General features: G+C 44.2%; 3 protein-coding genes across 3 annotated transcripts; all 3 read left to right on the forward strand.

Moving 5' to 3' along the window:
* The first annotated feature begins 22,056 nt into the window (after positions 1–22,056).
* On the forward strand, positions 22,057–22,671 carry LOC145016701 (uncharacterized). The gene has a single exon (XM_078974945.1). The coding sequence runs from the start codon at positions 22,057–22,059 to the stop codon at positions 22,669–22,671; it is 615 nt and encodes a 204-aa protein (XP_078831071.1).
* Positions 22,672–23,111: 440 nt separating this feature from the next.
* Positions 23,112–24,023, forward strand: LOC145016702 (uncharacterized). The gene has a single exon (XM_078974946.1). The coding sequence runs from the start codon at positions 23,112–23,114 to the stop codon at positions 24,021–24,023; it is 912 nt and encodes a 303-aa protein (XP_078831072.1).
* Positions 24,024–24,110: 87 nt separating this feature from the next.
* On the forward strand, positions 24,111–24,710 carry LOC145016703 (uncharacterized). Its single transcript, XM_078974947.1, has one exon. It carries the CDS (start codon positions 24,111–24,113, stop codon positions 24,708–24,710), a length of 600 nt encoding a protein of 199 aa, XP_078831073.1.
* Positions 24,711–26,591: the final 1,881 nt, after the last annotated feature.

The raw sequence follows: 26,591 nt of genomic DNA on the forward strand, positions 1-26,591 counted from the left end.
AGTAGGGGCCCATACTACTGAAAGCAGAGGATCCGTACTCGAATTAAGGAAGGCCAAGACAAGACCAGGAAGCTAGTAGTAGTATCATGATCCCTTGAGATATTTCAGTGTTCTGATGTTGTTATGATATGTTTCAGAATGGTAGTTTTGCATCCGAGGCCAGCAGCCGGTAGTTCAGATGCCGGAGGGGGATCAGGATCGGGATCAGGCCCGGAGGCCGGGCAGATGGATGAGCAGACTAGGGAGTTCCTTTCTTCTGAGGTTACCCGCATCATACTAGAGCAGACTCCTGTGATCTTCGGTTCGATCAAGGAGGGTATTTTAGAGCTGATGGATGAGAGATTGAGTACCTTCCGTGCCGAGATGGCAGCCGTGATGGGGTCGCGCACACTTACGTTCAGGGAGTTCAGGGCATGCGGGGCTCCTGACTATCATGGGGCACGGGACCCCATAGCGAGTACCAGGTGGTTGGCGGATTTGGCCAACGCATTCCGCACTAGCAGATGTCCCGAGGGGGACAAGGTCAGATTGGCGTCCTGTCTTCTGAAGGACAGGGCACGAGACTGGTGGGAGGAGGTCGGACATGCCATCGGGGATGATGCGGTACTGGATGCCATGACCTGGGCTCATTTCTCTACCAGGTTCAGAGCGGAGTTTGCACCGGTCATCGAGGTGCAACAGTTAGCTAGGGAGTTCCAGGATCTTACCCAGACTACCGAGACAGTGGCGGAGATCACCGCCAAGTTCAGGGAGAGGGCCCTTCTTGTTCCTCAGTATGCAGCCGATGAGGAGATGAAGAAGGCCCGTTATCATGAGATGCTGTGGAGTGACATTCGCATGTTTGTGAGTCGGTCCAGTTGTAAAACGTTGGACGACATGATTGCTAGAGCCAGAGAGAGGGAGATTGATCTCGAGATGGAGAAGAAGAGGAAACCGGAGGCGGTTTCGGGTTTAGGCAGTGTGGGCAAAAAGCCCAAGGTTTCAGATCACAGGTCTAGGGGTCAGCAGAGCCACAGTCGGTGTGGCAAGTGTGGGAGATTGCACGAGGGGGCGTGCAAGGCAGGGAGTTCCGGCTGCTACAAGTGCAGTCGGACTGGGCATTTGAGTACGGATTGTACAGCCCCTGCTACTACGGTTACAGCATCAGACCTGATTTGCTTTCAGTGCAATCAGAGGGGACATAAAAGGTCCCAGTGTCCCAGTTTAGCTGCAGCAGGGAAGGTGGTTGCACCTGCCCTTGCCACCCTGAGGATTACGGATGGCCGGTAGGGCCGAGCTGATGCGCCGGTGGCGAAGAGCAGGGCATTTCAGATGACAGCAGAGGAGGTGCGAGCGACTCCTGATGTGGTGACGGGTATGAATTTTTCCTTCATCTTTAATTGTTATTATATCGTTTGAATATTACTTGATGATATGTTTTATTTAGGGTCGTTCTCGGTGAACGGCATCCCTGCTTTGGTATTGTTCGATTCGGGGGCTACCCGATCATTTGTATCGCTTGCGCTTAGCAAGAGATTTAGCAGAGCTCCAGGGGAGCTGGATTGTCCACTAGAGGTTAAGATAGCAGATGATAGGACCGTGAGGGTCGGTAGGGTACATAGAGGGTGTTCCCTTCAGATATTTGATGAGCAGTTTTCAGTGGACCTGGTTCCTATTCCCCTGCGTGGGAATAAAGTTATTGTGGGCATGGATTGGTTGAGCCCCAATGGGGCGGTGATTGATTGTGAGCTACAGCTAGTGAGGGTTCGCACTCCCAGTGGGGGAGAGATAGTGATTCAGGCGAGAGGCCCCAGCGAGGACCGATCTTTTGTTCCGCCGCGAGGGTGAGGCGCTATGTTCAGCAGGGTTGCGCCGGTTTTGTAGCTTACGTCTTGGATGCCCGGGAGAAGGGCAAGACGGCGATTGATGATGTTCCTGTTGTTTGTGACTACCCATATGTGTTTCCCGAGGATTTGCCGGGGATACCTCCAGAGAGGCAGGTTGAGTTCAGGATCGACCTAGTTCCTGGTGCGGCTCCGATAGCCAAAGCACCGTATCGACTTGCTCCCCCTGAGATGCAGGAGTTGTCTACACAGCTTCAGGAGCTGTTAGACAAGGGTTTCATTCGGCCGAGCAGTTAGCCTTGGGGAGCGCCGATCTTATTTGTGAGGAAGAAGGATGGGTCGCATCGTATGTGCATTGATTATCGGGAGTTGAACAAAGTAACGGTGAAGAACCGTTACCCACTTCCGAGGATAGATGACTTGTTTGATCAGCTTCAGGGAGCGTCTTGGTTCTCCAAGATCGATCTACGCTCCGGTTATCATCAGATGAGGGTTAGAGATGAGGATGTACAGAAGACTGCTTTCAGGACCCGGTATGGTTATTATGAGTTCGTGGTGATGCCATTTGGGCTCACCAATGCCCCAGCCGCATTCATGGATCTCATGAACCGCGTGTGCAGACCGATGCTGGATCGGTCGGTGATAGTGTTTATAGATGACATCTTGGTGTATTCCAAGACACAGGGGCAGCACGAGGAGCACCTGCGGGAGGTGTTGGAGACTTTGAGGAGGGAGAGACTTTTCGCAAAGTTCTCCAAGTGTGAGTTCTGGTTGCGCGAGGTGCAGTTTCTTGGTCATCTCGTCAACCAGAAGGGTATTTTGGTAGATCCGGCCAAGATTGAGGCCGTGATGCAGTGGGAGGTCCCGAGGTCTCCATCTGAGATTCGGAGCTTCCTGGGGTTGGCAGGGTATTATCGGAGATTTATTCAGGACTTCTCCAAGATAGCAGTGCCGCTCACCCGACTAACCAAGAAGTCGGTGGTTTTTCGTTGGGGGCCTGAGCAGCAGGCGGCGTTCGAGACTCTCAGGCAGAGATTGTGCGAGGCTCCGATCCTTACCTTGCCAGAAGGAGTAGAGGATTTCGTAGTCTATTGTGATGCTTCGATCACAGGTATGGGAGCAGTATTGATGCAGCGAGGCCATGTAGTAGCTTATGCCTCGAGACAGTTGAAGCCTCACGAGGCTAATTATCCTACCCACGATTTGGAGCTGGGGGCGGTTGTGTTTGCCCTCAAGATTTAGAGACATTACCTTTATGGGGTACGCTGTACTATTTACACGGATCACAAGAGTTTGCGATATCTTATGGATCATCCGAGTTTGAACATGAGATAGAGGAGATGGTTAGACGTGCTGAAGGACTATGACTGTGAGATCCTTTATCATCCAGGGAAGGCCAATGTGGTGGCCGACGCCCTGAGCCACAAGGTGTCGATGGCCCCTATCAGAGATCTGTGTATGAGGATGACAGTGATCACTCCATTGTTGGAGCGGATCAAGGAGGCTCAGATGGAGGGCCTCAAGGAGGAGAGGCAGAAGTGTGAGAGGATAGTGAGCCGAGTAGCTTCATTTGATTACGACAGTCGGGGTTTGTTGACACTTCATGGTAGGATATGGGTACCGTACTGGGGTGGGGTACGGCAAGTATTGATGGACGAGGCTCATAAGTCTCGGTTTTCTATCCACCCAGGAGCGACGAAGATGTATCGAGATCTTCGATCTGATTATTGGTGGCCCTGCATGAAGCGAGATGTCGCTTGGTATGTGGAGAGATGTTTGACCTGTCGGAAGGTCAAGGCGGAGCACCAGAGACCTCACGGCAAGATGCATCCGTTAGACATTCCCGTGTGGAAATGGGAGGACATCACCATGGATTTTGTCACCAAACTCCCTAGGACCGCACGCGGGGTGGACTCGATATGGGTAGTAGTGGATCGGTTGACGAAGAGTGCCCATTTTATTCCGATTCAGGAGAGTATATCGGCGGAAAAGTTAGCCGATATCTATGTGCGAGAGATTGTGCCACGTCATGGAGTGCCGGTATCGGTGGTGTCGGACCGAGATGTTCGTTTCACGTCCAGATTCTGGAAGCGATTCCACGATGAGATGGGTACTCGTCTCCATTTCAGCACCGCTTTTCATCCTCAGATTGACGGGCAGAGCGAGAGGACGATTCAGACTCTCGAGGACATGCTTAGGGCATGTGTTCTAGATTTTGGGGGCAGTTGGGATACGTATCTTCCGTTAGCGGAATTCTCGTATAACAACAGTTATCATGCGAGTATTGATCGACCTCCTTTTGAGATGTTATACGGCAGGAAGTGCAGGACCCCGATTTGTTGGGGCGAGGTCGGTCAGCGAGTTATAGGGAGCACCGAAGTGGTGCTCAAGACGACGAAATTGATCCAGCAGGTCCGTAGTAGGCTGCAGACTGCGCAGAGTCGGCAGAAGAGCTACGCCGACAGGAGGCATTCGGACTTGGAGTTCCAAGTGGGAGATATGGTTCTTCTGAAAGTCTCACCTTGGAAAGGTGTCATCAGGTTCCGGAAGAAGGGCAAATTGGGCCCCAGATTTATTGGTCCCTTCAGGGTTTTGGCCCGGGTGGGTCAGGTTGCTTATCGGCTAGATCTTCCTGAGGAGCTTAGTCTGATACACAACACCTTCCACGTGTCGCAGTTGAGGAAGTGTTTGGTGGATGAGACAGCAGTCGTTCCCTTAGAGGACATTCAGGTTGATAGCGGCCTAAATTATATCGAGAAGCCGGTCGCGATTCTGGAACGGAAGACCAAGACCTTGAGGAACAAGGTAATTCAGCTAGTAAAGGTGCAGTGGCAGCACCGGAAGGGGTCTGAATGGACGTGGAAGGCTGAGGAAGAGATGAGAGCGCACTACCCGGAGTTATTTGCAGATCCAGCCGTAGCAGACTTCGAGGACGAAGTCTGAGACAAGTGGGGGAGAATTGTAACGACCCGTTCCCAGTATGTTGATTTATTGGTAATTATAGTGAGTTTTTCAAGAGGGACTCGGCGAGTTCTAGCCTGACTCGCCGAGTAGGGTCGCGTCTGAGGGAACGCGTGAGCCGGGGACTCGACGAGTCCATATCCCCGACTCGGCGAGTCCATCTGTCTGGGTGAAACCCTATAATCCCCGGGTTGCCCACTATTTATACCACCTTATAGCCCCCATTCTCGCCTCCCTCACCCTGAGAACGCAGTGATAGAGACCCAAACCTCCATTGAAGAGCTTATATGTGTTTTGGTGCCATTTTGTGAAGGTGTGAAGAAGGAGAAGAAGGAAGAAGCAAGGAGAAGTGTTGTAGTGCAAAGATCCAAGGCCAAATCAGAGTTTATTGAGGTATTTTCGGAGTTCCATCTTATTATATGCTTTAAACTTCCATTAGGGCTCTCCTAAGAGCTAGTTGGTGCTTGTTTCAAGCCTTACACTTGCATGAACGTCTTATTAAGTCGATATATCTATGGATCTGAATGTTGGGGTGTTGTAGAGCCCAAATCTACTGTCTTTTTGGAGTTATATTGCATGATAACCATAGATCTACCCATTTTATGCATCTTTTAGCCTTATTTCCCTTATTCATGAGGTTGTGCACGTAAAGTTGGAAACTTTACGTGGTAAAACAGCTTATTGGACTCAGATCTATCAATTGTATGCATTGGATTCAAACAAAATCAAGTGAAAATCAGTTGCATGGCGGCGACTCGGCGAGTCGGAAGAACGACTCGACGAGTCGGGTCGCGAGTCCCGAGTCCTTCAGTTTTATCAGTGTCGAGTGTACGAGGTGAGTCAGGAAGTGGACTCAGCGAGTTGAGAGTAGACTCAGTGATGGAGGGACTCGACGAGTTTGTTCATACGACTCGGCGAGTCCAAGGCAATCTTCTTGGGATCAAGAACAACTCGTCGAGTCTGTTCATACGACTCGGCGAGTCGGATGAAGATTGTCTGAGTTCTTGGATCAAGAGGGTACTCGTCGATTCGATGCCAGACTCGACGAGTAGCAGTGAGTAAGAGTGAAAAGTAAGAGTGGGACTCGGCGAGTTGGGTGGCCCAACTCGGCGAGTCAGCCCAAAAGATAATTGACTTTGACCGAGGGTAAAAGAGTCATTTTACCCAAAGCGCAGTGTTTAGTATTTGATTGAGTGTGTTTATGGACTTGTAGCCGAGGAGATTCAGGAGCAGCCGCCGTTAGCTTTCCGAGCCACACACTCAGCAGCCAGCTTACGAGGTGAGTTTCCTTCCAGTAGAAACGGGTCTAAGGCCACAATGTCGGCCCGTTCAGTTAGCAGTAGTTCCCGGATTTAGGTCTGATGCAGTAGTTGGTATGTTCGATGCCTTCGTGGTTCGAACAGGATTTGTGTGCTATGTTTTATGTGTTAAGTACTATGTGTTCCGGGTCACGGCCCGATGTAGCATGTCGTATATGTGTTATGCTAGTTGATGTGTTAGGCTATGCCATGTTCAGTCAGACAGTTCCGGACTTCGGTCCGATGCAGGGGACAAGGTCCCAGTCAGTTCCGGACTTCGGTCTGATGCAGTTAGTTTCGGACTTCGGTCCGATGCAGGGGACAAGGTCCCAGTCAGTTCCGGACTTCGGTCCGATGCAGTTTCCGGGCTTCGGCCCGATGCAGTGGGCAAGGCCCAATATGTGTTTATATGTTATTGTATGGTATGTGGTAGTTTGGGGGAGCTCACTAAGCTTCGTGCTTACAGTTTCAGTTTTGGTTTCAGGTACTTCCGCAAGCAAAGGGAAGAGCTCGGGGTGACAGCATCGCACACACCGCATCATAGCTTTTATCCTGGGGATGTCTCTTGATGTTTTGGATTGATGTAGTATGATACAGTTTTCCGCACAATATTTTATTATGTTTTGGGGATACACCGCGTGTGTTTATGTTATGATACTTATATTATGGTTTTGATTATATGGAAAAACGAAAATTTTTGGGTCGTGTTTTTGGGTCGTTTCAAGTTGGTATCAGAGCCCTGGTTTGAGGGATTCGGATACACTTCCGGGTGTATCTGAACTCAAACTAAGGGAAATAAAAGATTTTAGTAAAATAAAATGTTTTACAAAAAGAATTTTGAAAGCACTTGGAAAGAAAGAATTGTTTTTAACAAGATAGAGGTGTGTGCATGCGGTCAGTCGAGCTCAAGTAAGTACTCCCAAATTACCCATACAAGTTATTTGTTCAGTTTCAGTTTCAGTAGAACAGCATGCTAGTATTGGGCTAAGGATCTAGAAGAATGCCTTATGTGCCTGCTTATGTGTTGCAGCTTTATGAGTATTGCATGCTAGAATTGAGTAGACAGCAGTAGGATAGCCTGTTTAGGTTATGCCTGATAGTATGAGCTCAGCATCCTATGCTAGCGCAGTTTCTTGTTATAAGAATAGTTTTGCCTGAGTCTATTTCCTGTGTCCGAATGCTGCTTGCTTCGTGCTTAGTGGGGTTCTGAGTAGTGGGAGTTAGCCATTAGGTGAACACGTCACACCACATGTGATCAGGTTTGAATAATCCCAGAGTGCTGGAACTGGCTCTACTGCGCAGATCTTGTTTGAGTCCAACCGTTGTAGGGACGGATCTTTTACTTGAAGGATTATCTGATCCTCATCACATGTGATGGTGTTTAGGTGGTGGGTAACTGGCATTATGAGGAGACCTATAGCAGCTGAGGACCAGTCGCGTTAAGCTTGAAGTTTCCCTAGGGCAAGCCTAGGATGAGAGTAGCAGAGAATGGCAGTAGTAGAAGTGACTTGGTGGAGTCAAGGCAGTTCTTTAGGAAAGTACGGATAGATGTGGAAGGTAGTATGGGCCCATACTACTGAAAGCAGAGGATCCGTACTCGAATTAAGGAAGGCCAAGACAAGACCAGGAAGCTAGTAGTAGTATCATGATCCCTTGAGATATTTCAGTGTTCTGATGTTGTTATGATATGTTTCAGAATGGTAGTTTTGCATCCGAGGCCAACAGCCGGTAGTTCAGATGCCGGAGGGGGATCAGGATCGGGATCAGGCCCGGAGGCCGGGCAGATGGATGAGCAGACTAGGGAGTTCCTTTCTTCTGAGGTTACCCGCATCATACTAGAGCAGACTCCTGTGATCTTCGGTTCGATCAAGGAGGGTATTTTAGAGCTGATGGATGAGAGATTGAGTACCTTCCGTGCCGAGATGGCAGCCGTGATGGGGTCGCGCACACTTACGTTCAGGGAGTTCAGGGCATGCGGGGCTCCTGACTATCATGGGGCACGGGACCCCATAGCGAGTACCAGGTGGTTGGCGGATTTGGCCAACGCATTCCGCACTAGCAGATGTCCCGAGGGGGACAAGGTCAGATTGGCGTCCTGTCTTCTGAAGGACAGGGCACGAGACTGGTGGGAGGAGGTCGGACATGCCATCGGGGATGATGCGGTACTGGATGCCATGACCTGGGCTCATTTCTCTACCAGGTTCAGAGCGGAGTTTGCACCGGTCATCGAGGTGCAACAGTTAGCTAGGGAGTTCCAGGATCTTACCCAGACTACCGAGACAGTGGCGGAGATCACCGCCAAGTTCAGGGAGAGGGCCCTTCTTGTTCCTCAGTATGCAGCCGATGAGGAGATGAAGAAGGCCCGTTATCATGAGATGCTGTGGAGTGACATTCGCATGTTTGTGAGTCGGTCCAGTTGTAAAACGTTGGACGACATGATTGCTAGAGCCAGAGAGAGGGAGATTGATCTCGAGATGGAGAAGAAGAGGAAACCGGAGGCGGTTTCGGGTTTAGGCAGTGTGGGCAAAAAGCCCAAGGTTTCAGATCACAGGTCTAGGGGTCAGCAGAGCCACAGTCGGTGTGGCAAGTGTGGGAGATTGCACGAGGGGGCGTGCAAGGCAGGGAGTTCCGGCTGCTACAAGTGCAGTCGGACTGGGCATTTGAGTACGGATTGTACAGCCCCTGCTACTACGGTTACAGCATCAGACCTGATTTGCTTTCAGTGCAATCAGAGGGGACATAAAAGGTCCCAGTGTCCCAGTTTAGCTGCAGCAGGGAAGGTGGTTGCACCTGCCCTTGCCACCCTGAGGATTACGGATGGCCGGTAGGGCCGAGCTGATGCGCCGGTGGCGAAGAGCAGGGCATTTCAGATGACAGCAGAGGAGGTGCGAGCGACTCCTGATGTGGTGACGGGTATGAATTTTTCCTTCATCTTTAATTGTTATTATATCGTTTGAATATTACTTGATGATATGTTTTATTTAGGGTCGTTCTCGGTGAACGGCATCCCTGCTTTGGTATTGTTCGATTCGGGGGCTACCCGATCATTTGTATCGCTTGCGCTTAGCAAGAGATTTAGCAGAGCTCCAGGGGAGCTGGATTGTCCACTAGAGGTTAAGATAGCAGATGATAGGACCGTGAGGGTCGGTAGGGTACATAGAGGGTGTTCCCTTCAGATATTTGATGAGCAGTTTTCAGTGGACCTGGTTCCTATTCCCCTGCGTGGGAATAAAGTTATTGTGGGCATGGATTGGTTGAGCCCCAATGGGGCGGTGATTGATTGTGAGCTACAGCTAGTGAGGGTTCGCACTCCCAGTGGGGGAGAGATAGTGATTCAGGCGAGAGGCCCCAGCGAGGACCGATCTTTTGTTCCGCCGCGAGGGTGAGGCGCTATGTTCAGCAGGGTTGCGCCGGTTTTGTAGCTTACGTCTTGGATGCCCGGGAGAAGGGCAAGACGGCGATTGATGATGTTCCTGTTGTTTGTGACTACCCATATGTGTTTCCCGAGGATTTGCCGGGGATACCTCCAGAGAGGCAGGTTGAGTTCAGGATCGACCTAGTTCCTGGTGCGGCTCCGATAGCCAAAGCACCGTATCGACTTGCTCCCCCTGAGATGCAGGAGTTGTCTACACAGCTTCAGGAGCTGTTAGACAAGGGTTTCATTCGGCCGAGCAGTTCGCCTTGGGGAGCGCCGATCTTATTTGTGAGGAAGAAGGATGGGTCGCATCGTATGTGCATTGATTATCGGGAGTTGAACAAAGTAACGGTGAAGAACCGTTACCCACTTCCGAGGATAGATGACTTGTTTGATCAGCTTCAGGGAGCGTCTTGGTTCTCCAAGATCGATCTACGCTCCGGTTATCATCAGATGAGGGTTAGAGATGAGGATGTACAGAAGACTGCTTTCAGGACCCGGTATGGTTATTATGAGTTCGTGGTGATGCCATTTGGGCTCACCAATGCCCCAGCCGCATTCATGGATCTCATGAACCGCGTGTGCAGACCGATGCTGGATCGGTCGGTGATAGTGTTTATAGATGACATCTTGGTGTATTCCAAGACACAGGGGCAGCACGAGGAGCACCTGCGGGAGGTGTTGGAGACTTTGAGGAGGGAGAGACTTTTCGCAAAGTTCTCCAAGTGTGAGTTCTGGTTGCGCGAGGTGCAGTTTCTTGGTCATCTCGTCAACCAGAAGGGTATTTTGGTAGATCCGGCCAAGATTGAGGCCGTGATGCAGTGGGAGGTCCCGAGGTCTCCATCTGAGATTCGGAGCTTCCTGGGGTTGGCAGGGTATTATCGGAGATTTATTCAGGACTTCTCCAAGATAGCAGTGCCGCTCACCCGACTAACCAAGAAGTCGGTGGTTTTTCGTTGGGGGCCTGAGCAGCAGGCGGCGTTCGAGACTCTCAGGCAGAGATTGTGCGAGGCTCCGATCCTTACCTTGCCAGAAGGAGTAGAGGATTTCGTAGTCTATTGTGATGCTTCGATCACAGGTATGGGAGCAGTATTGATGCAGCGAGGCCATGTAGTAGCTTATGCCTCGAGACAGTTGAAGCCTCATGAGGCTAATTATCCTACCCACGATTTGGAGCTGGGGGCGGTTGTGTTTGCCCTCAAGATTTAGAGACATTACCTTTATGGGGTACGCTGTACTATTTACACGGATCACAAGAGTTTGCGATATCTTATGGATCATCCGAGTTTGAACATGAGACAGAGGAGATGGTTAGACGTGCTGAAGGACTATGACTGTGAGATCCTTTATCATCCAGGGAAGGCCAATGTGGTGGCCGACGCCCTGAGCCGCAAGGTGTCGATGGCCCCTATCAGAGATCTGTGTATGAGGATGACAGTGATCACTCCGTTGTTGGAGCGGATCAAGGAGGCTCAGATGGAGGGCCTCAAGGAGGAGAGGCAGAAGTGTGAGAGGATAGTGAGCCGAGTAGCTTCATTTGATTACGACAGTCGGGGTTTGTTGACACTTCATGGTAGGATATGGGTACCGTACTGGGGTGGGGTACGGCAAGTATTGATGGACGAGGCTCATAAGTCTCGGTTTTCTATCCACCCAGGAGCGACGAAGATGTATCGAGATCTTCGATCTGATTATTGGTGGCCCTGCATGAAGCGAGATGTCGCTTGGTATGTGGAGAGATGTTTGACCTGTCGGAAGGTCAAGGCGGAGCACCAGAGACCTCACGGCAAGATGCATCCGTTAGACATTCCCGTGTGGAAATGGGAGGACATCACCATGGATTTTGTCACCAAACTCCCTAGGACCGCACGCGGGGTGGACTCGATATGGGTAGTAGTGGATCGGTTGACGAAGAGTGCCCATTTTATTCCGATTCAGGAGAGTATATCGGCGGAAAAGTTAGCCGATATCTATGTGCGAGAGATTGTGCCACGTCATGGAGTGCCGGTATCGGTGGTGTCGGACCGAGATGTTCGTTTCACGTCCAGATTCTGGAAGCGATTCCACGATGAGATGGGTACTCGTCTCCATTTCAGCACCGCTTTTCATCCTCAGATTGACGGGCAGAGCGAGAGGACGATTCAGACTCTCGAGGACATGCTTAGGGCATGTGTTCTAGATTTTGGGGGCAGTTGGGATACGTATCTTCCGTTAGCGGAATTCTCGTATAACAACAGTTATCATGCGAGTATTGATCGACCTCCTTTTGAGATGTTATACGGCAGGAAGTGCAGGACCCCGATTTGTTGGGGCGAGGTCGGTCAGCGAGTTATAGGGAGCACCGAAGTGGTGCTCAAGACGACGGAATTGATCCAGCAGGTCCGTAGTAGGCTGCAGACTGCGCAGAGTCGGCAGAAGAGCTACGCCGACAGGAGGCGTTCGGACTTGGAGTTCCAAGTGGGAGATATGGTTCTTCTGAAAGTCTCACCTTGGAAAGGTGTCATCAGGTTCCGGAAGAGGGGCAAATTGGGCCCCAGATTTATTGGTCCCTTCAGGGTTTTGGCCCGGGTGGGTCGGGTTGCTTATCGGCTAGATCTTCCTGAGGAGCTTAGTCTGATACACAACACCTTCCACGTGTCGCAGTTGAGGAAGTGTTTGGTGGATGAGACAGCAGTCGTTCCCTTAGAGGACATTCAGGTTGATAGCGGCCTAAATTATATCGAGAAGCCGGTCGCGATTCTGGAACGGAAGACCAAGACCTTGAGGAACAAGGTAATTCAGCTAGTAAAGGTGCAGTGGCAGCACCGGAAGGGGTCTGAATGGACGTGGAAGGCTGAGGAGGAGATGAGAGCGCACTACCCGGAGTTATTTGCAGATCCAGCCATAGCAGACTTCGAGGACGAAGTCTGAGACAAGTGGGGGAGAATTGTAACGACCCGTTCCCGGTATGTTGATTTATTGGTAATTATAGTGAGTTTTTCAAGAGGGACTCGGCGAGTTCTAGCCTGACTCGCCGAGTAGGGTCGCGTCTGAGGGAACGCGTGAGCCGGGGACTCGACGAGTCCATCTGTCTGGGTGAAACCCTAAAATCCCCGGGTTGCCCACTATTTATACCACCTTATAGCCCCCATTCTCGCCTCCCTCACCCTGAGAACGCAGTGATAGAGACCCAAACCTCCATTGAAGAGCTTATATGTGTTTTGGTGCCATTTTGTGAAGGTGTGAAGAAGGACAAGAAGGAAGAAGCAAGGAGAAGTGTTGTAGTGCAAAGATCCAAGGCCAAATCAGAGTTTATTGAGGTATTTTCGGAGTTCCATCTTATTATATGCTTTAAACTTCCATTAGGGCTCTCCTAAGAGCTAGTTGGTGCTTGTTTCAAGCCTTACACTTGCATGAACGTCTTATTAAGTCGATATATCTATGGATCTGAATGTTGGGGTGTTGTAGAGCCCAGATCTACTGTCTTTTTGGAGTTATATTGCATGATAACCATAGATCTACCCATTTTATGCATCTTTTAGCCTTATTTCCCTTATTCATGAGGTTGTGCACGTAAAGTTGGAAACTTTACGTGGTAAAACAGCTTATTGGACTCAGATCTATCAATTGTATGCATTGGATTCAAACAAAATCAAGTGAAAATCAGTTGCATGGCGGCGACTCGGCGAGTCGGAAGAACGACTCGACGAGTCGGGTCGCGAGTCCCGAGTCCTTCAGTTTTATCAGTGTCGAGTGTACGAGGTGAGTCAGGAAGTGGACTCAGCGAGTTGAGAGTAGACTCAGTGATGGAAGGACTCGACGAGTTTGTTCATACGACTCGGCGAGTCCAAGGCAATCTTCTTGGGATCAAGAACAACTCGTCGAGTCTGTTCATACGACTCGGCGAGTCGGATGAAGATTGTCTGAGTTCTTGGATCAAGAGGGTACTCGTCGAGTCGATGCCAGACTCGACGAGTAGCAGTGAGTAAGAGTGAAAAGTAAGAGTGGGACTCGGCGAGTTGGGTGGCCCAACTCGGCGAGTCAGCCCAAAAGATAATTGACTTTGACCGAGGGTAAAAGAGTCATTTTACCCCAAGCGTAGTGTTTAGTATTTGATTGAGTATGTTTATGGACTTGTAGCCGAGGAGATTCAGGAGCAGCCGCCGTTAGCTTTCCGAGCCACACACTCAGCAGCCAGCTTACGAGGTGAGTTTCCTTCCAATAGAAACAGGTCTAAGGCTACAATACCGGCCCGTTCAGTTAGCAGTAGTTCCCGAATTTAGGTCCGATGCAGTAGTTGGTATGTTCGATGCCTTCGTGGTTCGAACAGGATTTGTGTGCTATGTTTTATGTGTTAAGTACTATGTGTTCCGGGCCACGGCCCGATGTAGCATGTCGTATATGTGTTATGCTAGTTGATGTGTTAGGCTATGCCATGTTCAGTCAGACAGTTCCGGACTTCGGTCCGATGCAGTTAGTTCCGGACTTCGGTCCGATGCAGGGGACAAGGTCCCAGTCAGTTCCGGACTTCGGTCCGATGCAGTTTCCGGGCTTCGGCCCGATGCAGTGGGCAAGGCCCAATATGTGTTTATATGTTATTGTATGGTATGTGGTAGTTTGGGGGAGCTCACTAAGCTTCGTGCTTACAGTTTCAGTTTTGGTTTCAGGTACTTCCGCAAGCAAAGGGAAGAGCTCGGGGTGACAGCATCGCACACACCGCATCATAGCTTTTATCCTGGGGATGTCTCTTGATGTTTTGGATTGATGTAGTATGATACAGTTTTCCGCACAATATTTTATTATGTTTTGGGGATACACCGCGTGTGTTTATGTTATGATACTTATATTATGGTTTTGATTATATGGAAAAACGAAAATTTTTGGGTCGTGTTTTTGGGTCGTTTCATATCTTCAAGTGTTTGTATTGTTCTTTCGCTCTGACTATCAGTTTGTGGATGGTAAGTTGTACTTAAACACAACTTGGTACCCATTTCCTCTTGTAGACTTTTCCAAAATCGTGACGTGAAACAACTATCACGATCTGATACAATTGTTAGAGGAACACCGTGAAGTCTCACAATTTCCTTCACGTAAGCATTCGCAAGCTTATCCATAGACCATTTTTCATTGGCTGCTATGAAGTGTGCACTCTTGATGAAACGATCCACGACCACCCAAATCATGTCGTGACCGCTCTTTGTTCTGGGTAGTTTAGTCACAAAATCCATGGTGATGTCTTCCTATTTACCCATGGGTACAGGTAAAGGTTATAAACTCCCATACGGTTTCTGATGTTGTGCCTTGACTCTTGCACATGTCACACACTTGGCCACATACTTAGCAACATCAAGCTTCATCGTTGGCCACCAATAATATGGTTTTAAATCCCTATACATTTTCGTACTGCCGAGATGAATCGAGTACATGGTCTTGTGAGCTTCTTCCATCATAACATCTCTTACTCCTCCCGTCTTAGGTACCCAAATCCTGACTTGGAATACCTTCAACCCTTGGTTGTTTGTACCGAATACTAATGTTTTGCCCAAACGTTCTTCTTTTCGGTCATTTTTATCTAAAGCTTCTTCCTGAGCTTTCTTTATACTCTCCAAAATTGTTGAGACAACCTCAATTCTCAATGCCCTTGCCCTTTTCTTTTCAAGGTTGACTTTCCGACTGAGAGCATCAGCAACAACATTTGCTTTACCAGGGTGATAAAGTATCTCACAGTTGTAGTCCTTGAGTAATTCCAGCCAGTGTCGTTGCCTCATATTCAATTCCTTCTGATTAAAGAGATACTGGAGACTCTTATGATCAGTGAAAAGTTTGCACTTCGTGTCATAGAGGTAATGTCTCCATATTTTTAGAGAGAAAACTACCGCTGCCAACTCCAAATCATGAGTAGGGTAGTTCTTTTCATGCTCCTTCAGTTGTCTTGAGGCATATGCTATCACTTTATCCCGTTGGGTCAGAACACAACCTAACCCAATTCCAGATGCATCACTATAGACTGCGAAGTCTTCAACTCCTTCGGGTAAAGAAAGAATTGGTGCTTCACATAATTTCTTCTTCAACTTCTCAAAGGCTTCCTTATGCTTTTCACTCCAAGTATAAGTAGCTCCTTTGTGGGTCAAGGCTGTCAATGGAGCAGCTATCGAAGAAAAGCCTTGGATAAACCTTCGGTAATATCCAGCTAATCCTAAAAAGCTTCGGATCTCCGTAGGACTTTTTGGTTGTTCCCACTTCATTACAGCTTCAATCTTTGCTGGATCAACCATTATCCCATCTTGGTTGACCACATGACCCAAGAATTGGACTTCTTGAATCCAAAATTCACATTTGGAGAACTTTGCATACAACTTCTCCTTTTTCAGGACTTCTAGCACTTCACGTAGATGCTTTTCATGCTCCTGCTTGCTTTTCGAATAAATCAAGATGTCGTCTATGAATACTATCACAAATTTATCTAGGAATGGTTTACAAACCCTATTAATCAAATCCATGAAAGCTGCTGGGGCATTGGTTAGTCCGAACGACATAACCAAAAATTCATAGTATCCATATCTTGTTCTAAACGCAGTCTTTTCGATTTCCTACTCTCTCACCTTTAGTTGGTGGTATCCCGACCTAAGATCGATCTTCGAGAAATAGCTCGAACCCTGTAACTGGTCAAACAGGTCATCGATCCTTGGCAACGGGTACTTGTTCTTTATCGTTACTTTGTTCAGCTCTCTGTAATCAATGCACATTCTCATGCTCCCATCCTTCTTCTTTACAAATAACACCGTAGCTCCCCAGGGCGATGAACTAGGTCTAATGAAACCTTTGTCCAATAATTCATGAAGTTGTGTCATAAGCTCCTTCATCTCCGTTGGTGCTAATCGGTATGGTGCTTTTGCTATTGGTGTTGTTCCTGGTAACAAGTCTATTCTAAACTCTACTTGTCTATTAGGGGGTAATCCGGGAAGATCTTCGGGAAAGACTTCCGGAAAGTCACACACCACTAGTATCTCCTGCACCTCCTTCTTTTCCTTCTTAGCATCGATCACAAATGCTAGATATGATGTACATCCCTTGGCCAAACATTTTCTGGCTTTCATTGTGGAGATGATTCCAGAACTCACTCGACGTTTGTCCCCATACACCATAAATGACTCTTTTCCTGGTGGGTTCACCCTTACTATCTTCTTCTTGCAAAGAATCTCAGCATCGTTGGCGCTAAGCCAATCCATTCCCAAAACGATGTCAAAACCGTTCAACTCTATGGGTAATAGCTCCTCATGGAATTCGTTTCCGTTTAGGTTGATGGCGATGTTCCTAATACGATCACTAACAGGTACGAACTTGCCACTAGCAACCTCGACTATTAAAGCATTATCTAGTCTATCGACAAGAAAAGCTAGTTTTCTACCAAATTCATGCGAAATAAATGAGTAGTTGGCTCCAGAATCAAACAAAATTTGGGCAGGCAATTTGTTTACAAGAAAAGTATCTGAAGCGACATCCACTTCCTCCTTTGCAGCTTCAAGTGTCATTTGGAAGGCTCTGGCTTTTGGCTTTGGTGGGAGATTAGGCCTTGCTTCTCCTTTCTTCTTTAGGCAGTCCCTTGAAATGTTCCCTTCCTCACCACACTCATAGCAAACTTTCTTGATGAGGGTGCATTCATTGGCATAATGACCAGACTTTCCACATTTAAAACATGTAACCTCTTCGCCACATTTCCCAGCATGCTTCTTCTTACACTTTTCGCACCATTTTGCTTCTCCTCCTCCTCCTCTCGAGCCAAACTTTGAGAATTTACTTTTCTTGTTGGGCCTTGAAGGTCCCTCAAACTTCCTCTTCTCACCAACATTTGTCCTCTCCAGACCCTTTCCCTGATCTGGGTCTCGACATTCTTAGCAGCCCAGATGGCAGCTTTCAATGTGGTTGCTTGCTTAACCATTGGACCAAAATCCGTTGGTAAACCTTGTGCAAACTTATTGACCTTAGAGAGTTCAGTTGGAACTAAGTATGGAATAAGCTTCATCTTTTCAGTGAAACTAGCAGTGTATTCAGTAACGCTCATTTTTCCTTTCTTCAAATTATGAAACTCATTATTGATTTCCAGAAGATCCTGCTCAGAGCAGTATTGCAATTTCAGTTGTACCATAAAATCTTCCCAAGACATCTTACTAGCTTCTCCCTTTGGCATCGAATCAGCTAGTAACTTCCACCAACTTAATACACCAGATTTCAACAGAGGAATTGCAAGTGCGGTCTTCTGTTTGTTGCTGCACTCACAACTTTTAAACATTGTCTCCATTTCGGAGATCCAATTTATAATTTCCACTGGCGTTGGACTTCCGGATAGACACGGTGGTTTGGATGCCATGAAATCTTTGTATTTGCATCCATGTCCATCACCTCCTCCATTATGGTTGTTTCGTCAAACTATCGGTGGGTTGGCTTGACCAACAGTCCCACTGTAGTTCCCTCCTACCGATTGCCCTTCATTCAAATCAGGTTGTTCAACAGGTGTCGTAGTTTCTTCTCTATTCTGTTGTAGCAACCTCCTAGTCTCCTCCATCTGACGATCCAACATTGTCTGAATCATCATTTGCACTCCAGCCATCGTTATTGGCTCTGGTGCAGCTCTTTCAACAGGTACTTGCTCAAGTATTGGTGGTTGATTTCTATTTCCATTTGCATTCTCGGATCCACTACGGGTTCTTGTCATCTTGATCTATACACCGAATACGGTGAATTTAGATCTTTATTCACTATAGACATTAGAACGTTTACATGCTAGTTCTAATATCGTAATCATACGCTTAGAATCCTACACACATAAGGTTTTCTAGATTCGGTTGGCAACAGACCATAGATCCGAACAAATAATATCATGTATGGCAAACACATAACATTTAGCACATAAAAACATTTTAGGCATCTTTCCTAAAATATACTAGTGTTCACACCTCACAATCATCGCTTAGCATTCTGAGTTTAAGTCTATAAATCCTACAAATTCCTAGTTCACTTAAACTAATGCTCTTATACCAACTATGACATCCCTAATTTCACGGTCAGAAAAAACCGGTTTTGTTTAGCTTGTTTGAAAATCAGAGTAATATTTTACATAAAAGTGTTGCGGAATTTGTTCCCAAAATAAAAATATGATAAAGATTTATCAAATCATTTCCATAGAAAAGTATTTCATTAAAAGACTCGGGATTTCATGTTCGATACAGATCAAAAGTATAAACAATACATTATAAGCCTTACAACAGTTATTTACAACTAATGGCCTATAATTCAAAAATCCCTCATCATCATCCAAATTATGCTCTGGGTCCATTACCTGTAAAACAGAAAGCTGAGTGGGTCAGGCTTGGGAGCCTGGTGAGCATATAGGGTTTTCAACCCACAAATAATAATAAATTTAATAATTCCATCAATCAACAATAAATTTATTAAGTTTATCAAACCAACAATAACCCTGATTACCCATTCCCGTTATCCTCACTTTACGTCCCTAAACACCTATACAAGGGACCTAGTCTAAGGATTTTATCATTAGGATGGACTTTACTACTACGGGGATTCCTCGACCATATATGTCCGTAAGGCAACCATGAGGGGGATGGAGTACACCGGTGAACATCAAGCCCACAAACACCTACAGGTTGCGAGCCTGCTAGCGTTCCACTAGACTGTCTAGAAAAGTTCGTGGTCGTCATCCATACTCCGCTGGATGACTAGAACAACAACAACATCGAGGCCTCTCATCATTTTAACACACATCAACTGTTTCATCTACCCATGTTTTATCCAACATATTTGTAGATAAAATACATATACAGTTTATAACTTGTATAAAACATTGTATTCAACAATCATCTCAAATAAACAATCAATATAATTACACATAACACGTATTTTATAGAAAATACTTCATATCTATGTGTAAGATGAAAGTGACTATACACTCACTTGATTTGATGATAATCAGGTAGCAATTCGTTCCTTAAAACGATCGTTTCTGATAAAACCGAGAGTTATATTAAGAAACCGGGCTCTGCTAAGGTTGGAGCTTCAAAACCGAAAAGATAAAATTTTCCGGGTTTTCGGGCACTTCGGGACATATTCTGGGCTTTAAAAATGATACCAGGGCTTCGGGGGAAGTTAAAATAGTCAAAATATAAGTTTAGGGGTGAAAAATGTCAAATTCCCAAAAGTACCCAGGAAGGCTCGCAGCCCCCCCCCCCCCTTTATATAGGGTGAGAGACCGAGGTTTGAGTGGCTAAGAAAGGTCCACGTAGCATGTACGAAGCTCGGTCACGAAGGGAGGATGTGGCAGCGAAGGAGCGAGGCGCGTGGCAGCAGCGAGGGCGAGACACGGAGGCGGCTACGCTACTCGTGCGAGGCTCGGACGTGGCCCCTGCGAGACTCGGACACGCGACGGCTACGAGGCGGCTTCTGATTGGCTGAGACTTCGGTCCAAGGGAATTGCGACATGTGTCGGATTCGGATTCGGCCACATCTCGGTGTCGCAGCAGCTTCGGTACGCGAGGCGAGGGTTACGTGGCCGACTACTTTTCATGCAAAATTTTCGAATTTCGAGCCCCGAACTTCTAAAATCCATAACTTTCGCATACGAGCTCCGTTTTTGATGTTCCTTATATGCACGTGTAGCTAAAGGTACGCTCAACAACTTTTGTTTAGACTTCGTCGGCTAATTTTGACTTTAATTTTAATATTATTATTTTTAACAAACCGGGACAGGAAAATTCGTTAAAAATTCATAACTTCTTCATCCGATGTCCGTTTTCGTTAGTCTTTTTACCGTTGTACTACTATTGAAGAGACCTTCGATTCTCGTTTAGGTTGTGTCGGCTAAATATCGCTCGATTTTAAATTCGAGTATTTAGCTGTCTACTGCTAAGCTAAAACTTAGAAAAAATCATAACTTCCTCATATGAAGTTAGATTTGGACGTTCTTTTTATCAAAATTTTCGGCTTAACGAATACTATGACTTTCGTTTGGATTGTTAAGGCTAAAAAGCACTTTATCGTAATATTCACTTTTTACGCTTCTCGGTGCCGTGCCGGTTCCATCGCAAAACTTCGACAGGTCATAACTTCTTCGTTATAACTCGGATTTCGGCGTTCTTTATATCTCCGGAATCCTTGTTTCGGCTACTACAACTTTCTTAAAAAAATATCAACTTTTTCTAATATTTATTTTCAATGCTTATTTTCATTATTAATTAATTAAATCATAATAATTAAGCAAATAAGCATATAATTCACATGATATTCACATAATTCCTCTTTATTACTTCAAAATGAGTTACAAAGGTTGACCTAAACTATTACAACATTATTAATGCTTTTAGCCCAGAAACACGGGCGTTACATAATAGAACATAGAAGTCATGGTTTACAACGCATTTATGACCTGCATCCCAGCTTCATGTCCCTGACCTACCCCCTTTTGTTTACATATGGTGAAGATGGTTATAGACTTGGTATTGGATTGAAAACAATTATAGGCCAAACCCGGAAAAGGCAGGCACTTACGATGTTGTAATACTATTGTTACAGGCTCCAACAAAGGGATCATGAAAGTAAGGCTTTGTTACTTGGCAGCCATCTATTTCAACAATTTGTGGTTGATGCTTACATGGCCATTAAAGAAGAAAGATTTAGATGGATCTGGAACAACCAAAAGAAATTAAGAAGTGAGTTATATGCTGGGTTAATGGATGCAGTTTGTAAGGGTAATACAGATTGTAGCAAGGTTGGGAAATTTGTTTTGTTGCCATCCAGTCACACTGGAAGCCCAAGATTTAGAATGCAAAATTACCAAGATGCAATGGATATTTGTAGATGGGCCGGATATCCAGATCTTTTCATTACATTCACATGTAATCCAAAGTGGCCTGAAATCAACCACATGGTTCGCAAAGCAGGACGCCCAAGTGATGAAAATATAGTAGATGTTATTTGCCGCGTATTCAAAATGAAGTTGCGGTCACTAATGGATGATTTGAGAAAAAATGAAGTTTTTGGCTGAACACTAGCAGGTATGTACTATATCCTACTGCTACCACTTCCTAGAATGGTTAGCAATAATTACCTATGCACATTAAATACAATAACATCCTAAGTTACTTAATCAACCATTTCTTCAATCTACTACTATCATTCTCTACATATGTATTACAATATGGTAAATTATGTAACATATCTTAAGATTCGTAGATTTCCTTAATATGCTTTCATTGTATTTTAATTAACATTAATACATGAAAGAAAAACATATTTACATGTGCACCACCCAATACACAACAATTTCATTGAGTTATACTGTTATTTTATTGTAGTTGTTTATACAATCGAATTTCAAAAACGCGGGTTACCCCATGCACACATTTTGTTGTTTCTACACCCTGAGGACAAGAATCCTTCTGTAAATCATGTGGACAACATAATATCAGTTGAAATCCCACACAAGGATACTGACCTTTTTGGTTTTAATGCCATTTAAATGTTCATGGTCCATGGCCCATGTGGCGGGTTGAACAAAGAAGCACCATGCATGGTCAACGGAAAGTGCACAAAACATTTCTCCAAATCGTTTAATGCAAGCACGTCGTTCGACTCAGATGGATTCCCATTATATAAAAGAAGAGATTTAGGTTACACTGTTGAACGAAAAGGAATTCTTTTAAACAATAGGTATGTTGTACCACACAATAGGAATTTGATTGTGAAGTGCAATGCACACATCAATGTTGAACATTGTAATTACTCAAGGGCCATCAAGTACTTATTTAAGTATGTGCATAAAGGGCCAGACAGAGCAACCGAAATCGTTGATGGCACTGACCCTGATTCACAAGACGAAATTAAGGAATATTTGGATTGCAGATATATTTCAACGATCGAGGCATGTTGGAGGATATTCCAGTTCGAAATCCATTTTAGGGAACCAGCGGTAGAAAGGCTTCCAATTCAGTTGTCTGGACAAAATATTGTGACTTTTAATGAACAAGACCTTTTGGACAATGTTGTTCGTCGTCCGGGAATTGAAAATACAAAGTTAACTGAGTGGTTCGAGGCAAATAAGAAACATGCAGAGGCAAGAAAGTTGACATATGCAGATTTCCCTACAAAGTGGGTATGGGATTCCGATTCAAAACATGGCAAATAAGAAAAGGTGGAAAGACTATTGGTCGTATATATTTTGTACATCCAAATAGTGGTGAACGATATTACCTACGTATGTTATTGAACATTGTAAAGGGTTGTGATTCGTTTGAATCCGTTCGAACAATTGATGGAAAAATGTATTATTCATACAAAAAAGCCTATTACGTATTGGGGTTACTAGGCGATGACAAGGAATGAAATGACTACTTGAAAGAAGCATCTCAATGGGCTGTAGGATATCAAATACGTCATTTGTTTGTCATGATGTTGCTGCATTGTGAAATTGCAAAACCAAACCAACTATGGGAATCCAATATCGAAATTCTTTCTGATGGTATTTTACATTCACACAAATAAAGGCTAGGTTATCATGAATTGGTACTTTCTGATGAACAATTACGTAACTATACATTGGTCGACATAGAAAACATATTACACAATATGGGTAAAAGTTTGAAAGAAATTAATGGGATGCCTTTACGCGATGAAGGCGCGACCATAGATTTCAGCAATAGATTAATCCATGAAGAGACCAATTTTGATGTTAATTCAATGGCAACAATGCATATGAAGATGCATATGGGAATGAATGTATGTCAAATAAATGTATATGAAGCCATTATGAATTCAATTACAAATGATATGGGTCAATTGATATTTGTCCAAGGCTATGGGGGTACCAGGAAGACATATCTTTGGAACACAATAATATCAAAATTAAGACCAGAGTCTAAAATTGTTTTGGCTGTTGCAACATCCGAAATAGTTGCTCTTTTGTTACCAAATGGAAGAACTGCCCACTCACGATTCCATATACCGTTAGACATAGATGCTGAGTCAACATGCGACATAAAGAAGGGAACTCACCTCGCTGAATTGCTTTGTCGAACATCTTTGATCATATGGGATGAAGCACCTATGGCTCATCGATTTTGCTTGGAAGCATTGGACTGTACATTGCGAGACATCCTCCAAGATAGATTCCCAAATGCTTCAACAATGCCTTTTGGTGGCTTAACTGTTGTTTTAGGTGGAGATTTTAGACAAATTTTACCGGTAATTCCTAAAGGCGAAAGAGCTGATACAATAAATGCAACACTAAATTCATCATATTTATGGGGCCATGCCATTGTTTTCCATTTAAAGATAAACATGCAGTTGCATTCAATTTGTGCAACTGAAGTTGACTTATCTGAGATAATGCAATTTGATGAGTGGCTACTACAAATTGGTGACGGTTCATCATTTTATGACAGTGAGAACGGATTGGTCAAAATCCCAACTGATATCTTACTAGAGTCGCCAAAGGACAACATTACATCAATTGTTGACAAAGTGTATCCAAACCTATAAGACAAGTACCAGGATCCTCATTACTTAAAGGAAAGAGCAATACTTACTCCAAAGAATGAAACCGTCCGCGAACTTAACGACGCCATCATGAAGCGTATACCAGGGGAATCTGTAAAGTATCTAAGTTCCGATAACATTTCTAAAGCTGACAATGGTGCGAATGAAAATGAAATGTTATATAATACTGAATTCTTGAACTCTTTACAATTCAACGGTGTTCCTAATCACATACTTGAACTTAAAATAGGCACACCCGTCATGCTTATGCGAAATCTTAATCAAGCTGCTGGACTATGCAATGGCACAAGGTTGTGCATTACTAATCTAGGAAAGTGGTCTGTTGAAGCACAATTGATGTTAGGAACACATGAGGGGAACAAAGTAACAATTCCTAGAACCGTAATGTCACTAACGGAATCGAAATGGCCATTTAAACTCCAGAGAAGGCAACTACCGTTCATCATTTGCTTTGCAATGAGAATCAATAAGAGTCAAGGACAATCACTAAACAGGATTGGTATATATCTACCGAAGCAGGTCTTCACACATGGTCAATTATATGTGGTTGTTTCCCAAGTAACAACAAGAAAAGGTCTGGTCATTCAAAATGCAGATGAAGATATGATAGATGAAACTTTGACAAAAAACATTGTTTATGAAGAAGCATTCGTGGGAATATCGCAATGAACTGTTTTGGCACAGCATACCTACCGCTTTCAAAAGGAAAAGGTTATTAACTTCTTAATAATTACCATCTAATTTTATATCTTTTGTAAAAAAAAAGTATTATACATCTGTAGCATTGCTATAAATAAACATGGTGTTATTTTTGCAGAAACATCTGAGCAACTCAGTGACTCCGGGTCTTCCGACTGACCATATAAGGATTCTTCTTCGTCGAGGTGGTACGAAAAAAAAATTAACCTAGGATGAAGATTATGTACATGTTCTTAATATTTTCAAATTAAAAAAAACAATAACAAAGTCTACTTAGTACACGAAAGTACATGTTCCTGATACATATAACCCACATGAAGCTCACCAAATCACTTTCAACAACTTAAATCAAACGACCTTTATTTGGGTTATTATTGTTTAATTAAATCCAACAAATAAAGAGGATGATGTTTTTTAAGATTCATAAACATCACATGTTAATCAAAACCAACCTAAGAAATTAAAAATCATGCTGAAATTTTACCAACTAAGGTTGTATTGAGTTATTATTGGGTTAATGTGTACAAATTATTGCATCGGAGTGGTTTCTACCCTTCTAACAAACCATAAACTAATTTTTTTTTTATTTAAAATAGAAAATTAGGTGGAGGATATGGTGCGACAAAAAGGGGAAAAACCTGGAATTGGCAACGAACACTCTAACAATGGTTCCTCTTAAATGCAGACCTGGAACACCTACGACTACTCGGCTTCTGTCGAAATCATCAAAATCATCAGCAAACCACATCCGAATCTTATTCAACGATTTGAATTATCCGTAACCATAGCTTACTGCAGCCATCTCCATATTCTTTTTAGGGTTCTCGAGCCTACAACCATACAACTCTGGAGAGAATATATTATCGAATGTGAAAAGTTTCATGAAACTGGAGAGCGACGATGGGGAGTATATGGTATTTGAAGGGTAGGTTGGAAAGAATGTGTTGTAGTTTGAATACCCACATCCGTTTCAAGTTTAAATAATTTAAAAAAAAATAAATAAATAAATAAAATCAAGACATGTAAAGTTTCATATAGACCCTATAAATTGTTATTATGTGTAAAATACAACCGCTGACATATTTAATGTTATAAACTACAATATAACTCAAAGTGGTTATTCAAATATAATGTTTTTACTATAATATAATATATTAGACAAATCCCACATGTTGTGCACAAATTTAGTTACGTAGATAAAATATTACAATTATACTTCATTTAAAATAAGTTAGGGTCATTTGGTTATTACTTTGTTGTATTAGACACTATAGTTTCATATATTTTGAATTACTCTTATAAAAATGATATTTGTAATTTGAATATAGTGTAATATCTTATGATGTTTGTTGAATTATATTATATTCGATTGAACAGTTGGTAATTGGAATCAAGCTTATTATAGTTCAACTTTTTCGCTCGGTTTTTACTTTTTCATTACTTATAGAATATGATTTTTTTTATATTAACTTATATGTCACTATCTTTAACGAGAATGAGATTTTTTATATTTACTTAAAATACGGTACCGTCTTTCTATTTAATAGTAAAACCAACAAAAATCATTGTTAAATATGTATTTTTTACGACGTTCAACATAAATACACGGCCACAAATGAGAATCCATATTTAATCAGTTATCAATTAATTACATTAGATACTAATTTGTACATAAAAACTACATTTAAAATTTTAAACTAACAGTAAAAATTATTCATTATTTATTATTATAAATTATCTATAAAATAAAAAAAATATACATGCTATTTAATCGCATACAACCTTTATATATGCCTTATTAACAATAGATTAAACCATATCAATTAATTACATTATGTTAACATCTTATTT

Source organism: Lactuca saligna, chromosome 9, assembly GCF_052625555.1.
Source record: "Lactuca saligna cultivar CGN05327 chromosome 9, ASM5262555v1, whole genome shotgun sequence".
NCBI lineage: Eukaryota > Viridiplantae > Streptophyta > Magnoliopsida > Asterales > Asteraceae > Lactuca > Lactuca saligna.